The 18,674-nt window shown below is 39.1% G+C and overlaps 1 protein-coding gene across 3 annotated transcripts in view; it reads right to left on the bottom strand.

The window, feature by feature from the left end:
- Window positions 1-18,674, bottom strand: part of lrp1b (LDL receptor related protein 1B) — a 351,436-nt gene that overhangs the window by 159,637 nt on the left and 173,125 nt on the right. For all 3 annotated transcript variants that reach the window (XM_023950578.1, XM_023950576.1, XM_023950577.1), the window contains exons 8-12: window positions 15,881-16,073; window positions 15,622-15,765; window positions 12,522-12,758; window positions 10,638-10,818; window positions 669-888 (exon numbers count right to left, since the gene is read on the bottom strand). In XM_023950578.1, coding sequence (XP_023806346.1) covers window positions 669-888; window positions 10,638-10,818; window positions 12,522-12,758; window positions 15,622-15,765; window positions 15,881-16,073 — 975 coding nt within the window. The remainder of the gene's footprint in view (window positions 1-668; window positions 889-10,637; window positions 10,819-12,521; window positions 12,759-15,621; window positions 15,766-15,880; window positions 16,074-18,674) is intronic.

The following is an 18,674-nucleotide window of genomic DNA, read 5'->3' as shown; positions in this document are numbered from 1 at the left end:
CGCCGCTGACGGGCAGCTGTGGAAGAGGCCGAGCCTTATTAGCAGCTTTTCCTAATAACCTCACAGCTTTTAAGATGTGAACCGTCCCTGTGTCAATATAAATAAAGCAAGTGACATTTTTTAACAATGATTACACAGAAAACTGAATTCTCAGTGTATTAAAGCCCCACTCCGATCATGTTTTGATCTGTTTTAAAAGTGTTCCTGGTGGTCTTTTAATTAAGATGATGTCATTTTTGGCCAAAGCCTGTGTCGTTTTCGAGGATATAGTTTCTGCAGAGCGGCAGAAGTTCATTAGAAGTTTACCTCTGAGTTGTGGGCGGGACCGTTAGCGTGGAGCAACCCCACCCTGCTTTCTCTTTCTTTGCTGAGAGCTCTTTGTTAACACTCTCTCCTGCTAACTTACAGCCCCTTACACCTCCAACCTAATCTTACCGGTGCAACAAAAGTGGTGAGGAACATTGGAGCCGTTACTTTTTGAGCCAGATGCCAGCTCAGAATCCATCAGAATGAAGCAGATCAGGGAGCTTGTGGCCCCGCCCAGCATATTTTCCGAGTCACAAATATGATCTTTTTCAAACGGCGTGTTAAAAACACCATTTTCATCGGAGTGGGTCTTTAAGTGGGTCCCTATTATTGTCTTTACTCACAAAAACAGACATTCATACCATTCTTCCCGATCCATTCAGATGAATCTTCTCAATGTGATCGTAGTACGCATCACACCAGAACATGGTGCTGGTGCTGTGGTCCAGGGTTAAGCCGTTGGGCCAGAGCATGTTGGAGGTAACAAAGATGCCGCGGTTGGATCCGTCCATCCAAGCTTTTTCTATGCGGCCGATGCTGTCGTTGACCTCATCCTCCTCCCAGTCTGTCCAGTACATCCAGCTGACGTGAAGAGAGACAAACGTGTTATTGGACGGACGCACGACACGACTTTTATTTAGGCCAGTGTGCCGTGGAGTCAGCAGTAGATTCACTAGATCACACAGCGAACACCGATCATATAATAGATTCAAAGTCCGACAGCTTTATGCCCCTCATTCATCTCAGTCCATTCCACATAACATGTTGATATACAGTGAACTGCTTTTGCTCCTTCTCCCTCCTGTTTACTACCTGCATTGATTTCTTATCACTCAATGTACATATGACAGCATTTTTCTGCAGGTTTATTTCAAACTGATCTATTCCACACCGCTGACAAATGACACCTGGGACTTCTGTTTTGGGATGCAGGTGTGGATGCGAGCGCTGTCCCGTGCTGCATCAGCGTATGCAGCTCCTGAAACGTACCAGGAACAGGTGTTGGTTCGAGGTGGGTTTGAATCAATATTTCAGCGTTTTATTACAAAAATAAATTCTAAATTCTCCTAATTTGTTAGCAATTAATTTCCTTAGGTAGGACAATAGATAAGTCAGTAAATGTGTAGTTGAATTCTGTCTTTTGTTTTTTTATTTTATTTAACAGTGAATTCATTTGAATTTTTGAATTTTTGCTATTTAGGGTTTGATGGAAATTGTCTTCATAATTCCGTCATCACACTAGTGAGTCAACATTGTAAAAAACATAGAAAAGCTGTGACAAAGTTTCATAACCTATAAATATGGACTTCCTGGACTAATTATTAGCTAATCTACATCACAGTCAGACAGCAATTGGCCACAAATCACAAACAGCGTGATTGTCCAGGTCACCCACAGAGCACAGAGTTCCAGTTTTATGTCTATCTGCAAACACAAAAGGAGGCGGATCATATCCGATAGGCCTACAGGAGTCCTGCAGGAACATACCTGTAACTGACAAGAATACCTGTTTAAAACCTGCAATACATAAAAGATTCATCAACCTGGTAACCATGGATCTGAACAAAGGTCCACTTGAATCAGAGAGTATAACTCAATAAAAAAGATTTATTTTAACTGGAACCAATAAGCAAACTCATGTCACTCTTCTGCTATTCTGGCTGAAACATTGGTTTCCTGTTAAGTTTAGAATCGATGTTAAAATTTGAGTTTTTAGGGCTTTGCACGGACCAACCCCTACTACTACATTTCAGAACTTTGACTTACTCCACTACTTTCCTTGAGGTGATAAGAACCTTAAAACTCGTTTTAAAACGAGTTTAAAATCATTAAAGGAACAACATTTATAGTAATCAAGTTTTTTTAAAAAGCACAATTTAAATATTGTATGCATAATCGATAAATGTAAAAAAATGCAGGTTTAATAAGAAACTTTAATTTTTTACAACTGTATCATTAAAGTTTTCAATATTTATAGGTAAATCATTATTTTGCAGAGATTTACCATTTGATAGGGAATTTTTTCTTTTAAAGAGGCTACTTAGGCACATCTGTGTCATTTGAGATGTCCGAGGTACCATCTATCATGTGTTGTATCTTTCCGTACATGTTCAGTTCATTTGTTTTGTTGTTGCCCAAACCCAGCTGTTCCGTGAGGCGCCTGCATGTAATTGGCTGATTTAGATGGTTGACACCTTCATGTATATGGAGTGATATTTCTGCCACCATGTTGCACACAAAACTTTCTAAGTTTTTTGCCCAAAATTTTATTTTTTTGCTTTCAAAAACGTTTTTTGCGTTTGCAAAACACATTTTTTTACGTGCGTTGTGTCAAATCTCGGTTTTGTCCTATCTTTGATTTTGCTGACTACTCTGAGCGCGACTTAGCGTGATATGACTGCCACTGGCATCGCCAAAAAGAAATTCGCATGCGTTGTGTTTCATCTCACTTTTTTCCTATCTTTGCTAAGTTAAGTTTCGGTTTGACGTAACCAAGCTGCCATCAAACAGCTGCTGATTGGTCCAGATTCTAACCAATCAAGTGTCTCTGTCTCATATCCGAGGCAGACATTGACTTTGGACTTTGTGTCAGTTCTGTTCGTTCGGGGTTCTGCCGTTTTCAACCACTCTGGCCCGTTTGTCTCAGAGTAAAACCCAGAAGGAGCAGCAAAGCAGCTAAAATAAAACAGAGTTTAGTATTTATTCATGTCTGTGTAGAGACCAACGTGTTTAAAACGTCTGCAGCAAAAAACAAAAACAAAAAAAAACGTCCGAGCTCTGACTCCATCCAGCCGGAAGAAGTTAAACTTTTTAAGATTTGTATCTAAACTATTGTTTTATTTTAATAAATAATTGTTGAAATATTAAGAGAAAATATCATTTTTGATGACTACGGACAAACGCTCACAAGTTCTAAAACATGTGACACTGGTGAAAATTTACATAAAAGTTAAAAATGCCTCTTCTGATAAATGCATTGAGGTTCCTGTGGTGAGCCATCATTCTTTTGCTTATTACTGCTGTTCATCTCATCGCAAACACGTGTGCAGCATAAAATAATATGTGCTTTAAATTTTTTATTGTTTTGTTTTAACAAACAGACCTTAAAGAAAATCACACTTTTCATTAATATTTTGCTCTGCAGGATTCACAGATCAAACAGACCTGTTGATGTAATGTCAGCAGATAAACTTTACAGTTTCAGGAGATCCTCAGCCATAAATTCACAAATCTGACTTCATAAAAATGAACGAATGCTAAAAAAAAAGGAAGTATGAATTATTATGAATTTTTTTTAAAATCATAACGTCTTCATCCAAAAATGAGGGTAAAAAGAGCTGGTTCAGCCTCTGAACTTCGGCAGCAGACACCATGGTAGATTCATATGGCGATTTGATTGGTTAGAATCTGGACCAATCAGCAGCTGTTTGATGGCAGCTTGGTCACGTCAAACCGAAACTTAACTTAGCAAAGATAGGAAAAAAGTGAGATGAAACACAACGCATGCGAATTTCTTTTTGGCGATGCCAGTGGCAGTCATATCACGCTAAGTCGCGCTCAAAGTAGTCAGCAAAATCAAAGATAGGACAAAAGCGAGATTTGACACAACGCACGTAAAAAAATGTGTTTTGCAAATGCAAAAAACGTTTTTGAAAGCAAAAAATGTTTTTGAAAGAAAAAAAGAAATTTTTGAGCAAAAAAAAATATATCAAAGCATAATAATAAATTATTGAAAAGCAAATATTTAATATTTTCACCTGCAACTTAGAAAGTTTTGTGTGCAACGTGGTGGCAGAAATATCACTCCATACATGTACACCTGCTCTTGAGGAGGTGGGATAGATCTCTAGGAACACTTCACTAACAAAATTCCTTAGAAAGTTTCCGCTATACCAAAAATTATGTTTAAAATATTCCTAACAGCTGATATGTTTCCTCATAATCACTCCAAACTGCTCAAATCACTGATCAAATCAGATGGCTGCTGTGCTTTTACAGTGTCATGGTAAATTTACAAAAAACTAGAAAAGCATATATTTTCTCCTTTGGTCTGTATGCAAGAAACCTGTACTTGGATTTAAAGCTTCTCTGCCTGCAGCCCAAAAATTCTATTTATACCTTTTAGTTTAGTATGTGTCACATTGTCTTTAACCTTCCGACAAAGTCTTTTTGTGGTTCTAAAAACGCTAAAATGTGTTCTCAAACATTCAATTCTGTCTTTGTGCCACCCAGAAGAGATCAGAAGACATTTTGAGTTGAAATGTTTTCAATTAATAAGCTGTTATATAAAAATTATCCAAAGTTGGATACCTCTATGTATAGATACACATTTTTTTGGTTTGATTGCTTGAAATAAATCAAAACCAATTCCAATTCAAAATGCTAACTGCTGGACAGAAAAAAATGACTGAAAATGGACTATCACCTGTACTTAAACCAGCAGATGAAAGTATTAGTAACCTTTATGTAACCAGGTAAAAACCCATTGAGATCAAGATCTGTTTTGTAAAGGTGACCTGGCCAAGAGGTCAACAGTATTCATCACAAAACATGAAAAGAATAAAAAAATAAATTTGGAATCATTAAGATTCAAGATTCAAGAACAACTTTATTGATCCCCGAAGGGAAATTTAGTTGTAGTAGCAGCACTAAGGAAATAGGGGGATAAAGACAAACACAGACACAAAATATACAGGGAAGAAAAGAGGAAAAATTGAATAAAATAATAATAAAATAACTATACAGTCGGTAACTCTAGAATTTTCATGCAGATCCAAGTCTTAGAATTTAAGACTAAGAAATAGCAATGTAACTTATTTATAAAGTGCAATAGATGCCAAAAAAAAAATCAAAAATAACTTCACAATAATATAAGAGATAATGCCCGATGAGGCGTCCATCATCAGAAATCAGTGGACAACCCGAAGGCGTGAACTGTCCGACATAAAGCAGAAAACCCAACCCTGAGGCGCCCTACATAACATGGAAACTCTTTCAGATCAACATAACGTCTGCTTTCAAGATTAAATGTTACTTGATTGACTTTTGAGGAACATTTAGCCGGTGGTTGTAAGCCGTTAGTCTGACTCAGTTCCTGGTTAGGCGGACTCGTTGTTGGGAACAAGCAGACGGGACACTGCGAGACGTTTCTTTTTCCTCTACTACACAAAACAGGACAGTGTCTCCGCCCGTCAGAAACACTAATCTGAGACTCCTGCGGCGACGGCATTAACAGGAACCTATAGCAGGAATATATGAGCCTGTTTAACTTTTAGGCCCTCACACTTGTTAGTATGAGTTTTATGGCAACAACACAAATTCAAAGAACAACAAAAGTGGTGGAAAGAAAGCCAAAATGAGTTTACCCAATTCATTTGATGATTGTTTTTGCAGGATTCTCCCTTCCCTAACAACCATTGGTGTCTGTCTTCCTTTTTTTCTCTATTTCCTTGAAATGTTATGGCAAGGCAGGGACAAATTATGTTTTGTAAAGTGAATGTCTCAAATCAAGGGCTGCAAGGTGGCGCCGAACAGCAAGAAGGCCCCCGGTTTAAGTCCCGGCTGGGGGACCTGAACCAGAACATCAATGGGGGACCTTTCTGTGATACATGAACAAATAGCAAAAAAGCCAAAACATAACTTACATTTCACTTCAACAGTTTAATTCAGAGAAGAGTCAACATAACTTAAATTAAACTCTAAATGACTCTCGGCTACATAGAGGCAAACATCTAACATAAAAGGGCTCCATCCAATTGGTCAAATGCATAAAGGGCTTTATTTGATTTGTTAAAATACTTCAAGCTGACATAAGATTATTTCAGCACATTTAAGTTAACCATTTATCGCAGATTTTGCTGTCTTGTGCCATATGCGTATTTCACAGCTTTATATCATGATAATGATAAATTTGCAATTTATTGTACAGATTAACAGATATAAATAACATCAGTTATTTCTGGATCACATAAAAGAAAAAGAAAAAATCAAAAACTTGCTTGCATGACACGTCTCCTACAACAGACATGTGACTCACTATTAGGTTAACAGTTGTAGTCCTTATCATGTCAACACAGACCGGAGGAGGCAAACAGAGAAGGCAATAAGGATTTCAGAATCCACTGAAGATATCAGTTGGAGAGATGAATCCATTCCACCTGGAAAGAGCCGTCCAGCGGAGAAGACGGAGATCAAAAGACGGAATAATCTCTAAACCCAACACTGCTTCTTGTAACCGTTTGTGCTTTCATTGGGAGAGAGATTGGAACAGGAACGAGTCGTCTTCAAACAGGAAAGTGGCGAGATGACTTCCACACCTCCCATAATGGAGCAACAGAATATTTGTCAAGAAAAATCATTAACAAAAATAAAAATTAACCTGACGTTCAAGAGAATTGTTTCTGATTCTAATTCAAAACATTGAAGCTTTCCAGCTGTTTTAGCACAACAATTAAAAAAAATGTGAAACATCACTGTTACGGCTGTGGTCGTATTTGGTTTTGTTTTGTTCTGTTTGTTCTGTGTTTTGTGTATTATTTCTGTATCAGAGTGGGACTTGTGTTTTCTGTGGATCTTTGTGTGTCTGTTTTTGTCTGATTATTTTCAGGTGTGGTGCATGAAGGTGTGGCCTCCAATTGGTCCAGAGCTGGAGGACGCTGCCTTAAGAGCACCACTTGGACCTCAACACCTTGAGAAGGGAGCTTGGCTGCAACAAGTCTAAAATGCAGCTTGGCCCTCTTCTCCATTTTGTTTTTGTATTTCACCACCTGTTTAGTTGTGTGTTGCACTTTAGTATTCTGTATTAGTTCTTTGTAGTTTGTATTTTTGTGCCCACTCTGTTTAGTCCTTCGGTTTGTAGTTATGTTTAAGTGAAGCTGTAGGGGTGAACTGCCATTTTCTTTAGTTCTTTTTTTTCTCCTGTTTTTGTATGGAGACATTCGTTTGGTGTTTTGTGTTGCAGTCACTTTGGTAGCCAAAAAAGTTTACTTTTTTATGTTTTGCCCCCCTAAGTACCCCTAGACACAAAAGGGGGCGTAACATCACAGTAACTTCAGCAAAATTCTGCTTAGGCTGTTCCGTTTTCAGAAGCCACAGCATTTCAAGTCCAGTGAGTTGTTTGAGTGAAATTGTTCATGCATTAGAGCCTCACAGGTTGTTTATTTTACTTCACCAGAAAATAATCAAAAACAAGTTTCAAAGAAAAGAATGGGAATATGAATGAAAAGGAGCATTAACTTAGTGGTTTGTTTGCCCCTTTTTATTTTGATTTGAGAAGGAAAAAACAAAGAAAAGTCATAAAAATCTAATACGACTGGGTTTAAGATTTTTTTTTTTTAAAGTTTTTTGCATAAACTTTAATTATTTCTTGTAAAACACAATAGTCAACTGTTTCTGATTAACTATTTTAATCTTTGAAATAGAAGATTAGTACAATTGTTTGAGTTAATTATCTGGCTGTTTTTATGAAGGGACAAATAATTGAACACATTTCTTACACCAAAATTTTCCAAAAATGAACAGATATGAAATAATAAATTGTCAAAGCATAATAATTATTGTTATTAATTAATTCTTATCAAAGACATTTTTTTCATCTTGTTTACTTTTTTAAATCTATATTTTCAATATTTTTTACACAATATCAATAATTTAAAGTATTTACGTAAGCATGAAGCCACATTTTTAATTTTCATTTTTTCATTTAAAATGTTTCTAATTTTACCGTGAACATTTTTTAACACATCTTGAGTCATCACTCAGTTGTGTCCACATTGTGCCAATAAACTGTTTTCTATACATTGTAGCGTCTGTTTTTCCACAGAAAGACTCAAATCAAACCTTCCATCCTCAAAGTCTGACAAAAGTATCTCTGGCTTTACTTTCAAGTTCTTCTGATGAAGTTTTCTATCATTCCTTTTGCTGCATTCTTGCTCTCTTCTGGTTCCTTTGTAAGCATTTTTCCCCACATTCCTTAAGAATTCCCAGCATTACGCTTTGGAGGCTGCCTTCCTTTGTTCGGCGACTTCTTTGGGTCACTTGTGTGTGTGAGCTCACTAATGGGAAATCACCTCCCTGACCAGGTGAGGATAGAAGCTAATGCAGTCTGTCAGACCTGGCATTGATGTCATTCCTGGCTGTCAGTGCACTGCAGTGTTGCTTCAAAGGCCCCTTGCAGATTCCCTCCATCCTTCTGTGACAAACCTCCAGCCTCCACTTCTGCCCACAGCTTCCTTTTTAAGAACCTGGGCTGTTTGGGTGGAGGTGAGAAGTTTCACATTTTAATCAGATGTCTCCAGTGAAAGGCAGGCAGACACGGTCTCAAACTTTTGCACGGATCAAGTCTAACTTTTCTACTTTTCTGTTTTGGCAAGCTACAATGTTTGGAGCGCAGCAAAGAGAAAAGCGGTGTTGAAATCATCAAAGATGAGTCCGCTGGCTTGCTGTGTTTGTAGCTAGGCAACAGATGAGCTGATGAGTTTACACGGGGCACTGGGGACAGCGGGGGGTGGGCTTTAGTACACTTTACCACTAAACCCCAAAAGGAGTGAAAAAAACTTTTTTATATGATTGAGTTTGTTTGTTTTCAAGGTTGAGGTCATCCAAAAGACTTTTTCCTCTGTCCGCAGTTATGTAAATGACATTCAAATCCAGCTCAGTGACAAGTGTGTTACAGTGAGGACGAATGAGCCAAAACACTAACAAAGGAAGGATAATGACCACAATTTACAACTCAGAAGTATTCTTAAATGTTTTTACAGCTGGGAGAAAAAAGCTGTGAATGAGTAAGTTTTGGTGCGTGCTTTTGAAGTGTTGGAAATGCTGTGTATAGCCGTTTTTAAAACGATCCTTTGAGGTTTGAAAACTAATCTCTGACTGCCATGGATTTGGTGAGTGCTAACACGATTAAAGCCTTAAAGTATTAATACTTAAGAACCTTAAGACACTCATTGAATTGCAGTTTGGCAGCATTAGTTCTATATGTTAATTCCCACCCCTGTTGGCACAGACCACCATGCATGAATTCATGCAGAAATTCAGAGCACATGATGTACTGTGGGTGCAGCGGTAGGGCAGGTTTGATTCCCGCCTTGTCCGCACCGAAGTTGGATAAAGTTGGCGCCAGTGTTCGGCAGCGGTTCCACCATCGGTGTGTGAATGTGTTTGTGAATGGGTCTGTGACTGTAAAGCGCTTTGGGTTTGGTTTTGGTTCAAAAGGTGATTGCTCTTTGTTTTGTTGGTTTGCTTCGAAGCAGATGTTCTCCACAGAGCTCAGTTGCACATTTGGAGCAGTTTAATACAATAATACCAACCCACCCATATACCAACCCACCCATAATACCAACCCTTCCTAAACCCCTTTCAGGGTCACTGCGACTGCTTAGGTCAACCCAGCTACTTTTGGGCGAAGACAGGGTTCACACTGAACACACTCACTCATGTGTACACCATATGGACAATTTAGAGACACCAATCAACCTATGAAGCATGGTTTTCGGACCAGAGAAAACCCACACATGCACGGGGAGAACATGCAAACTCCACACAGACGGACCCCAGGTGGGATTCAAACCAGAGCCTTCTCTCTGTGTGGCGAGAGTGCCAACCACTGCACCAGAGGAGCCTAGTAAAATACGAGTTCGTTAAATTTTCAATCACTAACTATTAAATAACTGTCACCAGTTATTTGCCTTTCATTGCATTTTTCTGCAGTGTCTTCAGCAGGACACCAGGGGTTTTGGGGAGACTTTGAGGCCTGCTGGTTATAGCATTTTTGCTTCATGGCACTACTTTCCTGCACAAAAAAAGCTTCTTTTTTTATTCCTCCCTGTCATCCATTCTGCATTTGGCGCCATTGACTGAGCTCACTCTTGAATGCGAGTGTGCAGTCAACCGTTAGCTCTGATATCTGATTGGCTGCAGTTATTAGGCAACACTAAACTCCATCAAAAGTATGCCCAGGAGAGCTTTAACACATACATTTATCGACTTAATCTCTCAGGAGTGGAAACAAATATCCTGTTGTGTATCAGCACAGTGGTATCATGACGTTAAAAGAGGAATTAGCTACAAAATACTGATCCAAAGAATCAATACATCTATTTTTTACTTTGTGTAACTTTACTGTATTTAGAAACAAGTACTTAGATTATACTCCTGAACAGGGCAACCTTATTAGCGTTTCTTTGCAACATTGGTTTTGTTTACTGTGTGGTTGTTTCTGTTTTCAAAGTTAAAGCCTTTTTCTGTAAAACAGCCTTGGTATTTGTAAGTAACCTTTTACAATCAAACATCCGTAAGCTCTTTTTTCCGCATTTGTGTGTTCTTCCTACCTGTTCAGAGGATCGACAACAATGGCGCGGGGGTGCGACATGTTCCCTTCCAGCAGAGTCTTCCTGGTCTGAGAAGCGTTTTCCAGCCTGGCAACACTGATTGTCTTCCTGTACCCATCGTTGGTCCAATACAAGTTATTTCCGATCCAGTCCACTGAGATTCCTTCAACATTGTCCAGTTCTGTGAAAGAAACAGCTGTACGGAATCAATTTAAAATTCAATTCGAACACCAGGCAACATCTCTGTCCTGAAAGTCCCAAAGATGACAACCTTCACTTCCAGACTTGTGGGCGCAGGAGGGAATACTACACAATAGCTGTGTTTCCATTGATGATCCAATTACGAAAATTGTAATTGTGATGATAAATTTGCCTAATAGAAGCATGACAATTTCAAAAAAAGTAGCATTTATCTGAAAAAAAGTTTTTGAAGTTGAAGGAGAAGGTTTTTGAGGCCTGTCCACCAACCACCATTTCCCAGAATGGCTCCATCCGTGGCCACTTCCACATGTAAGAAGCTCCATGGCCTGAAGAAGACGCCAACGACTCCTTCGAAAGATGATGAGGAGCGCTAGTGCTGTGACAGGAATTTGAATGTATCTGCTGTAAATCAAAGTATTGTTCACATATGTCGCCATGTTTTTGGATGATTAATCATGTGAGTTGGTTTGTGTTTATTGACATAATTATGGTTGAATGGAAACAGTGTAGTAGCAAAATTGTCTTTTCAACAAAGTTCTGTGCATATGTGTGATGGAAACAGCTAGATAAAGAAATCTAGCTTAGAGTTTTTCTAGAATACTGCTTTTGCCCCTGGGGTCTGGGACCAGTGGACACTCCACTGCCAACATATTGTTAAATGGTAAATGGCGTATACTTATATAGCGCTTTTCTACCTTCTTTAAGGCCCAACGTGCTTTACAGTCACAGTCCCATTCACCCAGTCACAAACACATTCACACAATGAGGTCACAATGCTCTGCTGTCAAACACTGCCGCCAACCTCCCACCAGAGGCAAAGTGGTTCATATTCAGCACATCAGGATCAAGATTTGAGCCAAGGTACATTTGGCTAAATTGAAAAAGCTAAATGATCAGTTTAAATTAGTTGGCTTTAATTGGAAAGTAGGAAGCAAAAACAAGAACACTTAAAAAAAAAAAAAGAATTTGTTTTCAATATTGAAAACAATAGTATAATTTAGTTGAGTATAATTGTTTATTATAATTGTTTAGTATAGTCGTTATTAATCAAATTAAAGGGTTATGAATTTTGTTATTTCATTTCATTTTTTCGTTTACCTTTTAAACATCTTCTCAATGCCATGGTTGCAGTTGTATTAAAAACATTTTTTTTTGGACAAAACCCAAATGAGTCACTTGTAAAAAAAAAATAAACATAACTGCATGAGGGGGGCCAGTTCAGACCAGACCGCCATCGACATTTCAGTCCAGTGATAAAAACATCACAAAAACCCAAACGTTTTTTTTTTTGTCCTTGTCATTTAAAAAAGAAATCCTTTATTTTGATTGGCTAGCAAGTTACCAGAACATGTGGTACTAAGCAAACATCTACACTTCTTTGCTTTTCCCTTCGGGGGTTGAGACAGCGAAGGAGCTTTCACTGATTCACACAAGTGGTTTCGGCAGAGTTTAACGCCATATGCTCTTTCTGACACAATCCTGTAATAAATCCAGGCTGGGGACCGGCACAGGGAGACCCAGGCTTGGGCCCCATTGTGGCAGCATAGATTGGGAGTAATGCGAGGACCCAAACTGGATAAGGTCAATAGCTCTTTGTAGTCCCTGGGAATCAAAACCTAGTTTCCCATGTGCCAGTCCTGTGCTTAACAAATTGTTAAGAATTCCTGAAAATGTTTCACTTACCATCTTTGAGAATGGTCTCTCTGCCACTTCCATCTATTTTTTGACGTCCTATCAGGAAGCTGGTAGTGTCAGCAAAGTAGACATATCCTGTTTCTACGTGGTAGTCGATGGCTCGAGGGTTCACCAGGTCTTCGATGGGCTCCATGTGCTCATCGCTGGACTTGATGTTCATATCCAGGCCTCTGATGACCCCAGGACGGCCTTTGCCGTAGAACAGGAAGAAATCACTTTTGGGCTCTGAAAAGACAGAAAACAGAAGCTTTCTCTTTTTTCCTTTTCACTTTCATTGTCAATTAATTGGTATAATTTATCAGTTCTGATCCCTGCATTAAACCCTCTTAGCAACCACATTGTTCTTTGGCGCCTTCTGGGCCTGGGCCATCTATTCATCCTAATGGAGCCAGTAACCAGAGTAAATGGTGACATTAGATCCTAAATCACAACTTTTCTGTACAAAATTATGACGTAAAATTTGGTGAGCTTTCAGACGATCGCAACACTCTCCATGCCTGTTTCCGATTTCAAATAAGAAAGGCAAACACAAAAATCTAGAAAGCTGAGGCAGCTCCCGCCGGCCCGACAAAAGCAGGGGGAAAGGTATGTTCTCAAACCCTTTGGGATCCTCCGAGGAGGCTAAAGGAGGAAGGAAGGAGGACTTCCTCGGAGAGAAACATAGCTCTTTTCGCTCTCACCCACTACCCAAGAGACACAGACGCTGAGGGTGAGGACCACACAGGCCTCACTTTAATTTATCATGTGTGAGGGAGAGACAAACTACCCAGGAGAGAGTTAAGGATTGCAAGAGACCCAGATATCAAACCCCACTGCGACTGCTCCATGAAAAAACACTATCATTTAACACCAAATCTCATTATGCATTGGGAGATTGAAAGCCTGTACAAGACAGAGATAGCTGGTGTCATCAGAACATCTTTGAGGGGGGAATAAATCAAATGTGTCATGCAAAGGTTCCCGAAGCTCCATTACCCTGATCGAAATGTGGTGGGCCCTCAAATTGTGTCATCAATTTGATCTTTGGCTTTTATTGTCAGCAACACAATGTCCAGCGATTGATCAACGCCGCCAACAAAAGCAGACAAACTTAAAACCTCATTATGACAATAATCAATCAGGCTGCGACAGGTCGATAGCAGAATGTCACTTTCACGTAGAGCTGAGATTGTTTTTATCGCAGTCAATCTCCAGGTCTGCAGCCACATCATGATCCGGCCTCCGTTATGACACGTTACCCGACAGCCTCTGTGTTCAAATGAATGACGATGCAGGACTTTTTCTTCTCTAATCAGAAACGCTAAGAACGTTTAATGAACATCTCTGAAAGGGTACTGGATAAGGTCAGCGGAGCAGTTCTCCATCTGCTTTGGAAACTCTCCGAAGAAATGAGGTTTAAGTATTAAAGAAGCCTGATTCAGCCATTTTCAGTCTGATGGCAGAACGCCAAGGCGAGATTTCTCGTCACATCAAAGTTCATCCACAAACCCAGAAGCTGCAAAATGTAAAATTCCAGTTAATTTGCTGCAGTGCTGATTCCCACCCAAAAAAGCATATTTACAAAGACAAGAAAGATCTAAAAATAATCACACAAGCGTGACATCATGAGGTCTGATCATTTCATGGCAGCAACAGTGTGCGACCACAGGCTTGTCATCATGCGGGGCTGACATGAATGTCAAACAAACTGAGGGAATTTTAATGAACGTCAGAACTGACGTGTCCCAAAAAAATGAGGTCAGCAGACGAACTGCCGGGAATAATTAGGAGAAGGTGACATGAATCCATTTTTTTTGGTGCATTAGTGTCACTGAAGGTCTTTCTTAGAGCTGCTTTGCATTAACAGCTGAGCACCTGTTTGGATTGTAAATGTTGGGGATTTTTTATGTCAGTATCTGTTTTTCAAGCTCTCACTGCAACTGAAGGAAACAATTTGGCGCAAACACACCACACGTATTAAAAGTCGACTAGAAAATTAAAAAAAACTGCATTACAGGTTAAAGCGGTTAAAGGCAGATGACTATACTGCAACATTGAACCAAAACGAGCCGCTGTGTACCATCAACAACTTTACCAGCTGCAATTAAAAAGTGGATGTTCATCATTTGATTTTTTGTGGTTTCTAATCAATGTGGAATTGATTCAAACAGACTCGTCTCCAAAATATCCCAAAGATAGTTCATTGTGGAGTTTCACACCTTCTTGTTTTTCGGAAAACGGCAGACAGAATGTGTTTGCACCTCTTATGAATTTCAAAAGCACATCTATTTCAGAAAATTTTGAATGGATATGACCAAAACACTTGAGTACTTTTACTGTGACGGGAAAAAATATCATTAAAATCAGAAAGAGAAATCCAACCCAATAGGAGGCCAGAACCTCAACATCTCATCCACTCAGCCAAAGCCAAAGCTTTGCATCAACCACTCACTTTAAAGGGCCTGCAGTATATCAGCTTTTCTTAAGCCTTTCAGAGTAAACTATATCCATATTTATGACAATATATTACCTTTGGCATATCAAAGAACTATTTTTTTATGAAGTAGTAGTTATTTTTGCAGATAATTTTGATACCCGGAAGTAAGACAACTTAATATCTTAATACCGCCTTTCACTCCTTGTGGGTGTCGCCCATTTTATGACGTCAACCTAGAGCCGGCCTCGGCAGGGTCTCTGCGCTTCGTCCACAAAAACACATGAAAGCGTTTAGCCGATCACCCCTAGCTCCATGGAGAAAGTGGGTGTGTAGCCAACGGGTGGTACTGGCAGCGCAGACTCTTCCTGGAAGGGGCGGTTCCTCACTTTGTGATATCACAATGTGAGAGCCCCCTAGTTTTCGTGGATTGGGTGTTCAGAGAGCAAGTTTTTAGAGGATTACAATTACCTTGGGTCCTTTTGAAAAGGCTGGAACTATAAACGTTGACCTAAGCGTTTTTTTGGTCATGTCAGTAGTCAGAGTGATTTACTGAGCTTTTCCAGTATCAGCTGTGGTTTACCATACTGAGTCCTGCTTGGTTTTATGTTGGGATGTGTACACTTGAAATAAATGTATTCTGCTGAAATGCAGTTTTACTTCATCCATACTAACTTTTGCAGGATTTTCCATCATAGCCCAGGCTGTAGCCGGTCCGACAACGGCAAGTTCTGGATTTGTAATTGCCATTCAAAAGGCAGATGTGGGAGCATCCTCCAGGTTTTCCGTATCTATCCATCTCACATGCGTGGCTCTTAGCTGTTGACATAAATCAAAGACAACAAATTGTTATATCCTTTCCCTGAAATCTTAAAGGCAGCACAGTTTGACACATGTTTTCCCCATGCTTACTTAATAAAAAAATGTCCTTTACCTTTTGGCTGAGTGAGTTTGTGGTAAACACGAAGTGCCCTAGAATTTCCCAGGTTGGCTAGTTTCCTGCTGTCTGCTGATATGTTGAACCTGTGCACCTGCAGCAGCTCCACAGAGGAACTCGCTCTCGTTGGGTCAGAGTGGACAGCATAGAGGAAATCCTCGAACACAGCTAATGCATATATGTACGAAGCCTGAAAAGCAGAAAAATTCAAGGTGCCTTTTGTACGCAGAACTAAACAAGTACAACAGAAGGTGAAAGACAAATGAATGCAGGAACTCTATGTTGGAACTGCATGGGGCTTTTGACCATTCTGGTTGCAGGAATGCTGTTAAAGTCTTAAAGTAACTGGAGGGTCAACACTGCAAACTCCACAGAGGGACCACTGACTCACAAACATCCCCTATGATACTTTTAGCAAGCTGGATCTGACAAACAGCGCCATGGCTGAATGAGCCATGTTCACTGAAAGCACACCAAAACTCACTGGCCCACACCCTAACAGCAGGGACACCTGCAAACATGCATCAGAATTAACGAATAAAGCTGCATCAAGTTTCGTTAAAAAATGTTGCCTCAGAATTTGACCTTCACTGCCTAAAAGTTATGACCTCATTTTGAAAATTTGAACATCAACTGCCTGAGCCCCAGAAGCTTTGTGGGGGCCACACTGTGGCATCACAAATACAGTGTGTCTCTGCCAAAGAAAACGCTGCCACCATAGCCATGGGCTCACATGCAAAGCACATATTGACCTTTGAATGACCTTTGATATTCAGTATGTAATCATTTTGTTGGGATCGTTAGAGAGAGGGGGAACCAGCCTCTTGAAGTCAAAATGTCCACAACTGTGAGGCTAGAATAGCTGAACATTTCTTAGCATTAGACTAAAACACACCTACATCATGATATAATGATACGTGTGCAAATTGTCTCACAGTAAATACAAAAACATGAATGGTTTCAACACAAAAGCAAAGGCCTCTCAGAGCAGCTTCATCTATTTTAATAAAAAATGAAATAAAAAATGATCAGAACAATGTGAATGTAAAAATAAAAAATAAATGTAAAAGTCCTCCATGCTGCATTTGCTGATGTTCTAGGTGAAATGAAAAATGTTCTTGACACAATCATGACTAATAGAAAGCTTTTATTATTTATTTATTATTATCATTATTATTATTATCATTTTTATTTTTTATTTTGAAAGAGCAGCAGAATAATAAGTTGGTACTTGTAGCTTGTATCCAGTGTTTATTTAGATCTGATTAATCAGGTTGACACAAAGAAGGTGGAAACATAATAAGCAGTCTAATTTGAGTGTTGCAACGTGGCAAATTGTTCTTAAGAAACAGGTATGACGTCCCGAGTGTGAACTGAGGGATTAATTCAAACATGACTCTGCAGCTTTGTGCTGCTGCTGCTAAAGTGTAGGCTTAGCAGCAAACCACCATTATCTTCAGTCAATTAACCCTTCATCAGTAGAGCTTCAGTTCAAGTGATGACGTTCTTTCAGTTACTGTTATTCTTCAATTTATGCTGATATTCAACATTTTACTAATGTAAAGTTTGCTTTACTAGTAAAAAGTGATGCATATCGGCGCTAAACATATTTTTTTCACTCCAAAATCTATTTACATTGTGTAATGTTTTAGAGAAGTTATACGCTACTTCAAAAAGAGAGCATTATTTTGTGTTGCAGAAAACATCAGCGGTGTTATAGATTTAACAATATGTGCCAACCAGGATTTAATAATGATGGATTTTATCTGCAGGTTGAAACTTTGTCTCTAAGTGTAACAGAAACAGTTAGGAAAAGAACAGACATCCTAGTGTGGAAATGTTTGCGATATATCAGGTGTTATCTTCTGGATCAGATAGATCTCTTGCAGACAAAGATTTTGAAGCAGTCAAGTCTTCAAATTTGCCAGTCAAACTCTTTGGACGTGGCACAAAGAAAACTGGCTGTACGCTAGAGACGCAGCAGTCGACCAAGGAAACTTAATGCAGCAGATGAAAGGCTAATCATGCTCACTTCCCCTAGATATCAAAGACATCCAGCAGTGCTATAAGGAACCAAAAAGTGCACCCATCTACTTTTTACACAAGTTCAGCCAGATGGTCTTCATGGGCGAAATGCAGCATTAAAAAAAATATCAAAGCACGTCCTTTATATTAGTCATTCTAAGTTTTCAATTATTTCTATTCATTTTTTTTCTGTATGTGGAAGGTAAATTATTTCTAAAAGACTCTAAAGCGATTCAATAACCATGATGGTTGTTTGGTTGATAACCCTTGTTGTTATTTTTAAATGGAATGAAATGCTGACATGCCTAGTTTCACACAGGAAGCAAACTGGTGTTTCTGCACATATCAAAAATGACAGAAACAACTTACATGTGAGCTTCTTCCTATAGCTCTACAGAACTTCCAGAAAGATCTTACGCTTTTATTTTGAAGACAAAGGCTTCTACCCGATAAACACAAAGCTCTAAACCCTTTTGCGTAATCTTAAGAAAGCCAAATCTTCCTTGAAAATGATTTTGGAAATAATTGATGTACCTAGTTGTTAAACTTGGAGGGAAGAGGCTGTGTGAAAGAAATAATTAGCAAAGCATCTGCAATGCAGATGCAATAAGAAGAGCCTGTGTTTAATGAGGGCACAAATAAATGAACAAGTAAATATGCAAAGAACACCTGAATACATAATAAGCAGTTATATATATTTGTTCTTCTTTCCTCATAATGACGACTGGCTGATTCAAGCTGGCTGAAAGGCTCTTTCACTGAATAA

Source organism: Oryzias latipes, chromosome 21 (genome assembly GCF_002234675.1).
Source record: "Oryzias latipes chromosome 21, ASM223467v1".
Taxonomy (NCBI): domain Eukaryota; kingdom Metazoa; phylum Chordata; class Actinopteri; order Beloniformes; family Adrianichthyidae; genus Oryzias; species Oryzias latipes.
Note: the sequence above shows the minus strand (reverse complement) of the source record. Positions and strands in the feature narration are given on the sequence as shown.